Source organism: Loxodonta africana, chromosome 19, assembly GCF_030014295.1.
Source record: "Loxodonta africana isolate mLoxAfr1 chromosome 19, mLoxAfr1.hap2, whole genome shotgun sequence".
Classification (NCBI taxonomy): domain Eukaryota; kingdom Metazoa; phylum Chordata; class Mammalia; order Proboscidea; family Elephantidae; genus Loxodonta; species Loxodonta africana.
In genome coordinates, this window is record NC_087360.1 from 24,190,344 (window position 1) to 24,204,633 (window position 14,290).

The window sequence follows — 14,290 nt, forward strand, 5'->3', positions numbered from 1 at the left end:
ACCAGCTGTAGGGCCTTTGTCTTTTCTTGGCCTTAGTTTCCTCATCTGAAAAATGGGGATAACACTATTCCTGTCTTTCAGGGTTGTTGTGAGGTTCATGTATGTAAAATACTAAGCATAGGACTGATATCCACAAAATCCAAAATGGCAAACAATACCAAATGTAGTAACAATAACATCAACCCACTGAAGCTCAGAAATGGTAAAGGACTAAAAGAAAAAAAAAGCTGAGAGGTGTCAGAGTTTGAACATGAGTCCAGGTTGGTCTGACTCCAGAGCCCAGATCTTTCCACCACCTGTTGCTAAGTTCTTCCTCAACGGTATGATGGCCCGGTATAACATACTCAGTACTCAGCTACTGAGCATGAGATACACAGGGCCACCACCGTATGGAAATGGACAGCTCTGGGCTTATCTAGAAGCCCCTCAAGTTCCCTGGACCTCTCTCTTTCCTTAGCCCCAGCATTCTGTTTCTGGCTATGTGGAGGTTCTAGGACCCAGGTTAGAGTTATAAAAAAGCCTTTAAAGATCCTTCAAGTGAACATCTTTCTAATGCCTGGCTCCCTGCTGTCAGAGTGGTGACAAGAGGCTCTCCTGCCTGTGAACACCTTTACCAGCAGAGAATTGGGCTCTTCGAAGTACAGCCCATTTCCATGCAGCAGTCCCTGTTGCTAGTAAGTTCTTTATCATGAAATGGAACTGTTCTCTGTAATTTCCAGTCACTGGTCCTGATTCTCCAGGCCATGTCATTTTTAGTCTTCTCATCTCCTCTTTTCTTCCCAAAGCAGAAGAAAACCTGTTGCTCTACCCTTGTAAGCAATGAGGAATCAGAAATGCATGCCCTTCCCATTCACTGGGCAGCCACCCCAGCCTCCCCCATGGCCTGAGCTGAAAAGTCAGCCAGGCTTGATGGGGACATAGGCTGGGGAGAAGTCAGGACTCCAGAAGACCAGACCTTCTGCTTCTGAGGTGACCAGCATCCCCATGCCCCTGGCCAGAGTGAGTGAGCACAGGGGAAACCAGGGTAGAACTTGTGACATAAAAGAAACCCAGTGACTGCTAGACAAGGGTCGGCCAGGTGAGCAGGCCCAGGGGACACTTTGCTCTCAGGTGAAGGGATGGAAAAGCCAAGTTTCTTAAACCCTTTAACCAAGGACTGCTCACTTAGGACAACGAGGCAACAAGATGGACTGGGCAGAATCATTATAAAGCAAAGAGAGCTGGGAAGGAAATAAGAAAGAAACTTCTCTGATTTGGCAATGGCATCAAAAGCTGGAGCACTTGCTCAAGCAAATGAGGTGCAAGAAACTTCTTCCTGTGGACACTGAGTAGAAGACAGACCATGTTTGGCCACATCAACTGATTCACTGCTTGTTTACTTCTTCAACCAACAATTATTGACTGCAGGCTCTCTTGTGCCAAGCTATGTCCTGCCAGGGTTGCCATGTTGAACAAGGTGAATTTGGTCTGGGCCCACTGAGTCCCCTTCTGCATGATGCCTGACTTTCCCACATTTCTATGGGAACCTGTTAGCAATGCTTTGAGAAAAGCAGGGGACAAACTACTAACCCCATCTTAGAGGTGGTGGTAAGGATTGACTTGCCCAGGGTCCTACACATAATTCATGGCAAGTCAGAACTCTGACCCAGGCTTTGGATACCCAGCCACTGCAGCCTCTGTGGTTAGACTGTCCCCACTGCCCAGAGCACGAGTTCAGTTGTTCTGAATCTCACCTGTTGTCACTAGGGTTTGCGGAGGGGAAGCCCTGTTCCCCTGCATTCTGGGAGTTCCCAAAGGTCTGGCTGTTGCCTCTGTCCATGGATTGGCCTGTGCTTACCCCCAGGCTAGTGCCATCCAAGACTGGAGCAGCCGTCTGGTCTACAGACACCTGTAGGAGATTTAAGAATTAACACACACACAAATCTCTAATGCTATTTGCAAACATGGTTGTTTCTATTCCTCTCTCATTTCCAGTCCCCACTGGTCCTGGTAGAAGAGTTAGGGAAGTCTGGAGACCACACTCAGCCTTGTGCACTGCGTTCTGAACAGGAGGCAACTGTTCATAGTAAATCCCCAGGACCAAAGAAGTCACTCCAGCACAAACTTGAACCACAAAATTTACACCAAAGATAAGTCCATACAAAGTGTAAAGAAATCAGAATAACTTCTCATGAGAATGGTGGAGGCAGAGAGAGAGAAAACACATGGAGAGACAGACAGGTGAGCAGTGCAGCAGGCACACTCTTTCCCATCCTAACCCAGCCCTCCTTTCCTACCAGCAGCAGTGTTGGTTTTCCTCCTACTGAGGTTCAAGACCTCAGAGGCATCTGATAGCACCCTTTTCTCCTAGCTTAACATCTAAAGAGAGGCCTTGTCTTGTGGCCTTCCCTCCCAGACTCACTCACATGCCTCTCCAAGTCATGCCTACTGCTTGAGACAGCTGTAACGATCTCCTAATGGGCCCTCTGTCTTTAGCTTCTCCCTCAAAAACCCTACCTGCCACCTCGTTCAAGATGGCGCCCAAGACATAGCCTCCATTTTCGTCTTCCTAAAGAATCATTCCAATCCCATTGCTCAGTTACTGTGAATCCTGAAGTGTCCCCATGAGCTACAAGAGGCATTAAGGGTTTTGCACAACAGAGGCCCAACCTGCGTTCCTGACAGACAGCTCACCCTTCACCCATGTGTACATTTCCAGACAAATCAAATCCTGCATGTTTAATGCTATGTGCCCTGTTGCCCTGGAATTTCCACAACTACCTGCTAAAAACCTATCAGTCTTGAAGAACCACTTCAAATGCATCTTCCTGATTCATTTGGCCCCACCCACCAAGCAGAAACCATCTTTCTCTCTACTTTGAGCCTCCATGACCTCCCTTGGTATTTGCCAGGTTTTGTCTCATGGAATGGTGTTATATCTGTCTCATTGCCTTTAGGTGTCTTGGAGAGCAAGACTTATGACCTGCTCACCTAGAATACCTGCAGCATCTGTCTGTAAGCTTCCTGTGCACAGAGTAGGCCATCAGCAAAGATAACAAAGCCTTGCCTGAGTGCTTCTGGAAAAGTGTAAGGCTCCTATTCCCTGTAACATGGGGCTCTTGGATACCTTCAGAAAGGAGCCTTATATTTTCAGATATTTTGTTAGATGATGTAAAACTTCAAAAACAAGGCTTCTCAACTTCAGCACTACTGACATTTGAGGCTGCATAATGATTTGTTACAGCGTCTGTTCTGTGCATTGCAGGATGTTGAGCAGCACCCAAGGCCTCTACCTACTAACATGCCAGTAGCTTCCTCCCACAAGTGGTGACAAATAAAAATGTCTCCAGATACAGCCGAATGTCTCCTGTGGGGCAAAGCACCCCGGGTTCTAAAAGAACCATTTTGCTCTCTTACGGCATGTTCAATGATTTGCTAATGGGACCATACAGGCTTTGTTGTCATCCTAAATTCATGCGGCAATTCAGCAAGGGGCAGTTAGTAATTTACCAATCATCATATGCTCCTAACTAGCAAAGCTTTGGAACAGATACAATGCTGTAAAAAATTAAATTAGGAGAAGCTGACTGAGGACTAGACCCAGATCTACAGCATATAAGAGTGGCTCTTAGGTACTGGCTCCTGCACTAGGGTTATCACTCATCTACCGCACCGAGAATTGTTCCATCAGCCTAACCTAAGGAGGTGTTGCCAGAAACTTCAATGATTCCTGCAATTTTATTTTGGTAGGGGTATGATTAAAGAGCTACACTCAGTATCAGGAGCTGCCAAACGTCTTCTGTAAAGGGCCAGATAAAAAAACCAAACTCATTACTGTCAAGTCAATTGCAACTCACAGCGAACTTATGGGACAGAGTAAAACTGCCCCATAGGGTTTCCAAGGAGCAGCTAGTGGATTTGAACTACCTGTTGGTTAGCAGCAGAGCTTTTAACCACTGTGCTACCAGGGGTCCAAAGGGCCAGATAAACAACAACAAAAAAACACCAAACCCACTGCCATCGAGTCGATTCCGACTCACGGCGACCCTATAGGACAGAGTAGAACTGCCCCATAGAGTTTCCAAGGAGCGCCTGGTGGATTTGAACTGCCGACCTTTTGATTAGTAGCTGTAGCTCTTAACCACTGCACCACCAGGGTTTCCAATAGTAAATGTTTAATGTGGACAATATGGTCTCTGTTACAACTGCTCAACTCAGCTGTTGTGGCACGAAAGCAGCCAAAAACAATACAAAGGGGTGTGGCTTGTGTTCTAATAAAACCTTATTTATAAAATCAGACAATGTGCCAGATTTGGCCCATAAGTTTCCTGACCCCTGCTCTGTATCTACAATGCCTGTGTTTCAAAGGCTGCACAGAAAGGCATTTAACTCAGGTTTTCATAACAGGAAAAGTTACTTACTCTGAACAACTAGTTTCTTTTATCTTACGACCATTTTGAATCTTTTTTTTTTATTACTGTTTAATTGTGGTAAAAATATACACAACAAAACATTTGCCTATTCAACATTCAGTGTCACTGAATTCATGTGCAATTCACCACTATCCATTTCCAAATCACTCCACCACTGTAACAGAAGTGCTGTGTCCCCTAAGCAATGACTTCCCTTTCTGCAGGATATCTGGCCAATAATCCTTAAGACTGTCAAGGTCATAAAAAACAAGGGAAGACTGAGAACAGGTCACAGACCAGAAGAAACTGGAGAGATATGGCAACTAAATAGAAATCCAAAGATAAATAGTAAAATTTCAGAATTAGACAACTCAATACAAACTCATAGGAGCAAAACTGAGGCAATGGAAGTCAGAATTAGTGAGATTAAAGATAAAGCACTTGACACCAATTTATTTGAGGAAAAATCAGATAAAAGAATTAAAAAAAAATTAAGAAACCCTAAGAATTATGGGGACTCTATCAAGAGGAACAACCTACAAGTGACTGAAGTACCAGGGGAGCAGGGGGAGAGGGGGCGGGGAGCAGGGATAACAGAAAATAAAGAGAGAATAATTGAAGCTTTGTTGGCAGAAAACTTCCCTGATACCGTGAAAGATGAGACGACATCTATGCAAAAAGCTCACTGAAACCCACATAGCGTAGATCCCCAAAAGAAGTCACCAAGACATGTATCATGATAAAACTTACCAAAACCAAAGATAAACAGAGAATTTTAAGAGCAGCTAGGAATAAATGAAAAGTCATCTAGAAAGGAGAGTCAATAAGACTAAGCTCTGACTACTCAGCCATACAGGCCAGAAGGCAATGGGATTACATATACAAAGTCTTAAAGGAAAAAAATTGTCAGCTAAGAATTATATACCCAGCAAAACTGTCTCTCAAATATGATGGAGATACCATGGCCTCCACCAGACTGAATCCAGTACAACTAGCTGGTGCCCGGCTACCATCACTGCCTGCTCTGACAGGGATTACAATAGAGGGTCCTGGACAAAGCCGGAGAAAAATGTAGAACAAAATTCTAACTCACAAAAAAAGACCAGACTCACTGGCCTGACAGAGACTGAAGAAACCCCGACAGTTTGGCTCCTGGACACCTTTTTAGCTCAGTAACGAAGCCACTCCTGAGATTCGCCCTTCAGCCAAAGACTAGACAGGCCCATAAAACAAAACGAGACTAAAGGGTCACACCAGTCCAGGGGAAAGAACTAGAAGGCAGGAGGAGACAGAAAAGCTGGTAATAGACAACCCAAAGTCAAGAAGGGAGAGTGCTGACATGCCGTGGGGTTGTTAACCAATGTCATAAAACTACATGTGTACTGTTTAACAAGAAGCTAGTTTGTTCTGTAAACCTTCATCTAAAGTGCAATTAAAAAAAAAAAAAACTCATCTAAAAAAAAAATACAATGGCGAAATTAGGGCATTTCCAGACACACAGAAATTAAGGGAATTTGTAAAAACCAAGCCAAAACTACAAGAAACACTGAAGAGAGTCCTTTGGTTAGAGAATCAATATCAGATAACAATACAAGATAGAACACAGTACAGAACAACAAGATATCAACTCAGATAGGGAAGTCACAAAAAAAAGTCAAGGCTAAAATACTGAAAATAGGGAAAAAGAGATGTCAATATGTAAAAGATGACAACACTAAAACAATAAAATGGGGACTAAATAATATAGTCATAGAACTTTCATATGGAGAGGAAGTCAAGGCGATATCAAGAAATAAAAGACTGGTTTAAACTTAGAAAAATAGAGGTAAATTTTACGGTAACCACAAAGGAAACTAACAATCCTGCACATCAAAATAAAAAACAAGAAAAACATAAAGAGACTCAGCAAATATAAAATCAACAATGAAAATACATAAAACATTCAGGAACGGTAGCAGGGTACCACCCCGTTCTGGTCTCACAGCAAGGGAGGCCATTATTCATGGAGGCACTTAGCAACACATTCTGTTTCCTCCTTATTCCTGATCCTTCTGCTTCCTTTGTCACTCCAGGAAAACGGAGGTCAACTGTACCTTGGATGGTTGCTTGCAAGCTTTTAAGACCCCAGGCACTACGCAAAGAATTAGGAGGTAGAACAGAAACACTAAACACGGTTTTAGGCCAATTAACTGGTATGTCCCATGAAACCATGACCCTAAACCTTATAACCAAGTAACCAAATTCCATGAGGTGTTTGGTTGTACATTAGCAGCCTTAGTGGCTGCTCTTTTTGTTGTTGTTGTTGTTATAAATAGTTATAACTAACTTTCACATCCTTTTTAACAACACATCTGGTGAGTAATACAAACTTTATCCATGAAATTTGATCTCTATTTGCTATTCCCAACTGTGTAAACTCATCTACTCCTGCTCTACTGATGAATTCTACCACATGAAGCGGTACGAATTATTATATTACAGAATATATAAAAACAATTCTCTCCTGGCTCTGTTGATTTTTTCTTATGTTATATTCTAATCTAAGTCCAAAACTTTTCACAATAGGGTCTTTTTTAGAAAGTAAAGGATGAACAAGATCAACCTGAGTCTATTTAAAGCAATTAGACAGTGTGCCTTCCACACCCAGAGGTCAGAGAGCCTTGATTCAGACTAAAAGGTCCTGATGGGGATCTGCCTGGTCACAAGGCTCACTGGTGAGAGACAGATGGAGACATTTGAAGGCCACCACAGATAGACACAGCCCTCTCTGGTCTCCTAAGAAAGGGAAGGATCCTGTCTTAGTTATTTAGTGCTGCTATAACAGAACAGAAACCCTGGTGGCATAGTGGTTAAGTGCTATGGCTGTTAACCAAGAGGTCAGCAGTTCGAACCCGCCATGAGCTCCTTGGAAACTCTATGGGACAGTTCTACTCTGTCGTATAGGGTCGCTATGAGTCGGAATCGACTCGACAGCAGTGGGTTTGGGTTTGGTATAACAGAAATACCAGAAGTGGATGGCTTTAACAAACAGAAAATTATTCTTTCACAGTCTAGGAGGCTGGAAGTCCAAATTCAGGGCACCAGCTCAGGGGAAGCCTTTCTCTCTCTGTTGGCTCTGGGGAAAAGTCCTTGTTATCAGTCTTCCCCTGGTCTAGGAGTTTATCAGCCCAAGGACCCAGGGTCCAAAGGATGTGCTCCACTCTCGGTGCTTCTTTCATGGTGGTATGAGGTCCCTCTCTTCTCTGCTTGAGTCTCTTTTATATCTCAAAAGAAACTGACTCAAGATACAACGTAATCTCGTAGACTGAGTCCTGCCTCATTAACACAACTGCTTTTAATTGCTCTCGTTAGCATCACTGAAGTTAGGATATACAATACATAGGATGATCATAGAGCCCTGGTGGCAGTAGTAGCTCAAAATCTACCAGCTGCTCCTTGGAAATCATATGGGGCAGTTCTACTCCAATCTGTAGGGTCACTATCAGTTGGAATCAACTCAACGACAATGGGTAGGATAAATCACAGCAGATCACAAAATGGAGGACATCCACACAATACTCAGAATCACGGCCTACCCAAGTTGACACACATTTTCTGACACAATTCAATCCATAATAACTCCACTGTTAACTAAGCCCTTTCACTCCCAGCACAGTGAACAGGGTGGTGGAGGGGCTCAGCCTCTCACTAGATGTGTGCCCATTGACAAGGCAATGTCTTTGAGACTCAGTTTCATTACCTGGAAAACGGTGTCATAATACCTGCACCTCATAGGCTGTAATGAAGATTATGATTGCAAAGCCCTCTGCGCTATAGCAGACAGAGTGGGTACTCAACAAACGACAATTTCATCCATCAAATGAGGACTCAATAACCTTTGCTGGTGAACCTCCCAACTCCCATCCTCCTTAGCTTGTTCCACTCTGCATAAACCTTCCCAATGCTTTCAGGTCTCTATAACTGGTTCTCTGTAGCTAAGTTAATTTCATATACCCAGAGGCCTCTATAAAGGGCAGGGAGCCCAGCTTCTCCTTATCTAAACCAAAAACTAAACCCATTGCTATCGAGTCAATTCTGACTCATAGCAACCCTATAGGACGTAGCGGAACTGCCCCATAGGGTTTCCAAGGCTGGTTTTGTTTTGTTAATCTTTACAGAAACAGATTGTTGCATCTTTCTCCCATGGAGTGGCTGGTGGGTTTGAAATGCTGACCTTTTGATTAGCAACTGAGCGCTTAACAACTATGCCACCAGGCCAATTACTAATGGTAATTACAGAGCAGGTTGAGAGTCAAGCTGTGGGTCCAGAATTTAAATCACAGCTCTACCCCTTACTGTGTGCTTTGAGCACGTGACAATTTTATTTGTGCCTTGATTTCTTCATTTGTAAAAACTAGAATGAAACTTCTACTTAACTCATAGGTTATGTTATGAGGATGAAATGAGGTAATACATGTGCTTGGCACTTAGTAAGTTAAGAGTTTTAAAGCTGAGAAGGCCCCTGAAGATCTAGTCCAAACCTCTTATCTGACAAATGAGCTCGGTGGAGCCAAGGGCGAGGCGAGCTGCCCAGGCTGTGTGCTGTCAGCTAATGACCTAGTACATGCCTATTAATAACTGTTTGCTTCGTTTTCACCACCTCATCAAACACAGGTAGGAATTTATCTGGCTCTACTAGGAGAAAAAAAATAAGTGTTCAGTCCTTAAGGAAGCATATTTCATGTCACTTACATTATATGAGCAGAAATACCTACAGAGGAAGATGCCACAACGTGACAAAGACTCAGTGGCAAACTGATGTGAAGCAGACAGAAAGAGAGAAGAAGCACGTGTGTCGATGGTGGTGGAACTGTATGTTCTCATTTATGAATGTCTTCCAGCCCCTTCGCTGCTGTGAACACCATGGTGGAGAATACACACCTCTGAGCTCACATTCAGTCTCACTGCCCCTCACACTCAGTGTTAGCCCAATTCCACCCGTGGCGTCTGCCAAAAGGACAGGCATGCACAGGCTTGGCGCCCGGGGTTGGACTAACCTGTGGGTAGAAGGCAGACGATGCTGTGCGTGGGCTGCGGACAAACTCCATAAAGAAGGCCCCATCCTGAAGTCAGAGGAGGAGGAAGCAGCAGCAGCAGCAGCAGGTGCAAGGAAGTGAAGAAACGGAATGGGTACCAGTGGTTAACCATCATGGGAAGGCAAAGGAAGGGAAAGAAAAAAAAAAAGAGGGAAGAACGGGGACACATGAGGGGAACAGAGAAAAAAAGAAAAGATCCATCCAGGGAGATAATATTCAAGTGCAAAGCATTAGCAGGAACTCATACCTTCTTGGGCAGGTGCCCCATCTGTGGGGGAGAAGCACCTGGGCTAGAAGGTATGTCCAAGATCCCACAGGTCTCATCAGAGAAAAGTGGATGCTTATATCCTCTCACATAGCTCTGAAATTCCTTCAGACCTATGCCTAGCAATGGAAAGGCCACAGAGCAGCTTGGTAGGATGGCAGAGAGTGGCTTCACGGCAGCATCCTGGCCTCCCACCTGGTTGAGGGGTGAGCTGCACAGAGGCCTGAGGTTTCCATTTCTGCCTCTGTCACTAACATGGCAGCCAGATGGGAGAAGAGGAATGCTGGAAACATTCTTAATTTTCTGAACAGACAAGGGGTACAGAAACAGCAATACCTTCTCCCCTACTGGTTGTGTGACAAAAGCATCATCAAGAAGCTAGGAAATATGTAATGTCGGATGCACAAGTGTCATAAGAGGCTTCATGAAAATGTCTCCCCCTCCTAACCTACTCTCTGGTAAGGTTCAAGTCACTAAGTATTCGAAACAAAAATGACATAGAGGGCTTTTCCAAAGAATCCTTTTGAAACAGTTTTCCAAATAAACCTTTGATAGCTGTTTCACACACCTAAGCTCTCGTAGCCCCCATTGGTTTCGAAGCGGAAACAAGATCCTAGCTTTGGCCTTTAGTCAATGACATAGGAATAACCATCTCTCTGAAGCGACATGGTGGCTGTCTTAACAGCATTTTGTTGAGTGCTGTTCGGTCAACTGAGTTAATTCTGACTCATAGCAACCTAATAGGACAGTGTAGATCTGCCCCATAGGGTCTTCTAGGCTGTAAATCTTTACAGGAGTAGATTGCCAGGTTTTTTCTCCCACAGGGTGGTTAGTGGGTTCGAACCTTCGACCTTTCAGTTAGTCGAGTACTTAACCGTTGCACCACCAGGGCTCCTAACAGCACTGGTAAGACACATGAAGACAGTGCCAGGAGCACTGATCATTCCTCAGATCTACAGTGCTGCCCTGACAACCAGCAAGATCTTAAAACTCTGGCTTGGACCAGCCTTTTCTTACCCAGTAGCAAGGCACCAAGGGATCAAGTAGAAGGCCAGCGTTAATTGCTGCTGCCCCTTATGCAGGCGAAAGTGACCTCTGATTCCATCACATCCAATGGCTGTCAAATATCCCAGGGAGCCTTGGGGGTTCTGTAAAGGTTTCTGGAGGTGAAGAGGAGGACAAAGCAGGAAGGGAAGGTCCGGCTCTCCTGCCCCATCCACCGTCCACCACCGGAGAAAGCTCTTCTATCAGCACCTATTCAGAGTGCGTTTTATCTGAACAAAGAGCTTCATGAATACAAATTTGGAAGCCAGTGACTTGTCTAACCAAGTCATTTTCAGGAGGGAGAAGGTAAGGCCCAGAGAGGGTGAGTCACTTCCCCAAAGACACCTAATCTCTACATGATTTCATTCATTTCATTATGACAGCCCCCATCTACCTTTGCTATTATAGGAACAGTTTAATAAGAGCCCCCTCTGTGTGGCTATAATCTTGGTCAAATGTATCACCACCATACCCTTATCTTGCTGTGCCGTAATCATTACTTACAGGTTTATTCCCAATATAAACTGCGAGCTCCTTGAGAGCTAGGGTAGCTCTCTTATCTCCACCCCCCTAATGCCTAGCCTACGTAAGGCGCTCCATAACACCTGAATGCACGAACGCTTAACGCTGAATCCTAATCCTTCTAGCCTGTCTCCCACAGGCACTGCCTCGTCAGTTGACAGCCTGTTTGCTAGATCTTTTCTGATTTTCTTACATCTTCTTAAGGTCAAGGAGTGCACTCTCAGAGGGGGTCAGAAGCTGGCCGAATGGACACGAAAATAGAGAGTGGAGGGAAAGAGTGTGCTGTGTCATTAGGGGGAGAGCAATTAGGAGTATACAGCAAGGTGTATATAAATTTTTGTATGAGAGACTGACTTGATTTGTAAACAGTCACTTAAAGTACAATTTTAAAAAAAGTGCTTGAAAAAAAAAAAAGAAGTGCCCTCTATCCCTTCAAAATCTTTCTACTGTTTATGCTTTATCATCACTGAAATTCAGAAATGGCATTTGATAACTCTCCAGGTCCCTGTTTTCCTACAATTTTTCCTCAATTCTAAAAGCAAACAGACTTGGAGGGTCTGTTTTATCAACCTCGGTGCTGTTTCCTATAAGCCACTGCAAACTTCAGGGACAGACCACGGAAAGGTGGGCTGTGGAGATGCCGATTCAGGCACCCCAGGCAGCCTACACGAGAAATTCCTGGGCATGTTGGCCAGGGCTCTCCACTTTGGCCATCTCACGACATGTCTGCTTCGCCTTGACGACCTGGGACTCAACATCCAGCACTACTGACAATTCATCTCGCATTCAGCTGGAAGGCAACGTTAGGGAAGCATTCTGTACAGCCAATTAATATTTGGTCTTTGGTGCATCTTAACGCTGTGACTCTATACTTTCTCCACTTCTCAGTCCTGTCCCTGGCACTGTTTCTAATCCCTAAAGATGACAAGTGAGCAGAGATAAAACTAGTGGACAACACACAGGCTCCTGTGTATCTCATTGTTTCATTTGCGTCCGTTCCCTGCCAGAAAATGTGGACGCAGAGAAGCTGCTGGTCTTCAACTACACATGTGAGGACAGGTGAAAAGACCCTCCCTTGACCAACAGTGTTACACAAAGATCATCCTTGGGACTGCAGCTAAAGCCACTGCCTGGAGCGGGGTCTGCGAACTATTGCCAGCAGGCCAGATCCGGCCAGCGACCTGCTTTCTTGTGGCCTGAGCGCCAGGAGTGGTTTTTGTAGTTTTAAATGATTATAGAAGTACTTACATAATAGCTTTGATTTGCCTCTTGGCCCACAAATCCTAAAATATTATCTGGCCCTTTAACAGTTTGCCGACTCTGGTCTACAGATTCTATAAGATGCTATAAGATGCTTGTAGCCTTAGTTGATACTTTTTCTTATACTTTAATCTCTCCATCCTAGTAGTGTAATTCTAGTAATCCTTCCTAAGGAAATAAGAACTGATGTGGTCGAAAATTATGTACAAATAATGTTTGCAGCATTATTTATAACGGCGACATGTTAAAAAATGATTATAAAATTAATGAAACAGTTACTAAAAAATATAGAAAAATCAGAGAAACCATCTACATTTTTAGCCAAAAAGTGTAATGAGGGTACATCTGTATGATTAAATATTATATAACTATTTTTTTTAATTATGCTTTTGAGAAATATTTAATGACATAGGGAAATTTCATGATACTGAAGTAAAATAAATTAATATACAGATGGATACACCATTTGACCACAATTCTGAAAAATAAAAGACATCTATGGAATCTCCTTCACCTTCCAGGGATAGGAACCGGGTAAGAAAATATACAATCAACTCATCCTACCACATCACAAGGCAGCCCCGCCCCCCATCACTGGAGGGGTTTCTTACCTTTCGTGGGCTGTCCACGTATGTGGGTGTCATGGCAACACTGCTGCTCTCTGCAGGCTGGGTGGAGCTCTTCCCACCATGCACTGCTGCCTGCTGTTCTCCAAGGCACCTGAAAGGAAGAAACACAGATGGCTGCAAGTTGTTCAGAGCTCCCGGGTGAAGGACCCACATTAGCCAAGATAAAGACATCTTAGTCATGTCGTCTTTGAACACACGTTTCTGCCATGTTTTCCCCCTCAGGTCCTGCATGATACCCTTTACTTCATTCATTGCCCTCGACAATCACAAGTCCTCCATGGGAAATCAGAAAACAGTCCAATTTAAAAAGCATCCTGGGGGGCCCTAGTGCTTACATATGACTTTGCAAAAGCGAGTGATGAGGTTTCAGTGATTCCATCCATGAACACCATGTTTTCAATCCTTTGGGGAGACTTTTTCCCAATTTCTTATTAAATACACCAGCAAAAGCATATTCTGAAAATTAAGGTTATATTAGCATAAGGCATAAATTAAATAGGGGAAAATGTGATAACTTCCTATACATTCTGAAGGTATTTATATGTTAATCTTTCAAACATATATACTTGCATCCATCTCCCCGCACACAAAAACAGTCACATAAATCTCACAGGCATTATCTCATAACACAAAACAACTATGGTTTTCCTATGACATCTCATCTCATTCTGATGTACATAAATGCATATTCACATACTTATTTTCCTAATTTTTCTCCTTACTAAAATTAACTATGAACTATTTATAGCTTAAATATTCCTCCAAATGAAATCGTTTTAATATATCGCATTCTATTTTTAGTAGGTATTTGGAAGAGTCACATTAGAGTCTTAAATGCTTCATTATCACCGTGACATCCACTTCTGGTGGCAGACACTGCGAGGCACCGCTCAGATCCCTGTCGTGAAGGCCTTGCTGCCTGCATGACTTGGCTGTCCACATCCAATGAATGGTGGATGAGGAGGTATGAAGGCCCAGCCCTGTCGTCCCAAGTGGGTCACCTCTGGAGGCTGTTCTAGTGTCAGCTCTCACATAGGCCAGCCAAGGCTGTCACTGGGCCTGCATCACAGCTCAGCTTCTCCCTCTGCAGTCCTGCTTCTGTCC

The 14,290-nt window shown here is 43.9% G+C and overlaps 1 protein-coding gene across 8 annotated transcripts in view; it reads right to left on the reverse strand.

Annotated features, from left to right (window-relative positions):
* DEPDC5 (DEP domain containing 5, GATOR1 subcomplex subunit) overlaps positions 1-14,290 on the reverse strand; it is a 147,766-nt gene that overhangs the window by 26,216 nt on the left and 107,260 nt on the right. For 6 of the 8 annotated variants that reach the window (XM_023559201.2, XM_023559200.2, XM_023559198.2 and 3 more), the window contains 2 exons: positions 13,169-13,277; positions 1,734-1,888 (listed from right to left, as the gene is read on the reverse strand). In XM_023559201.2, coding sequence (XP_023414969.1) covers positions 1,734-1,888; positions 13,169-13,277 — 264 coding nt within the window. Of the gene's footprint in view, positions 1-2; positions 46-1,733; positions 1,889-9,427; positions 9,494-13,168; positions 13,278-14,290 lie in introns of those variants that run through there. The other 2 variants (XM_064272420.1, XM_023559202.2) reach the window with 2 other exon arrangements.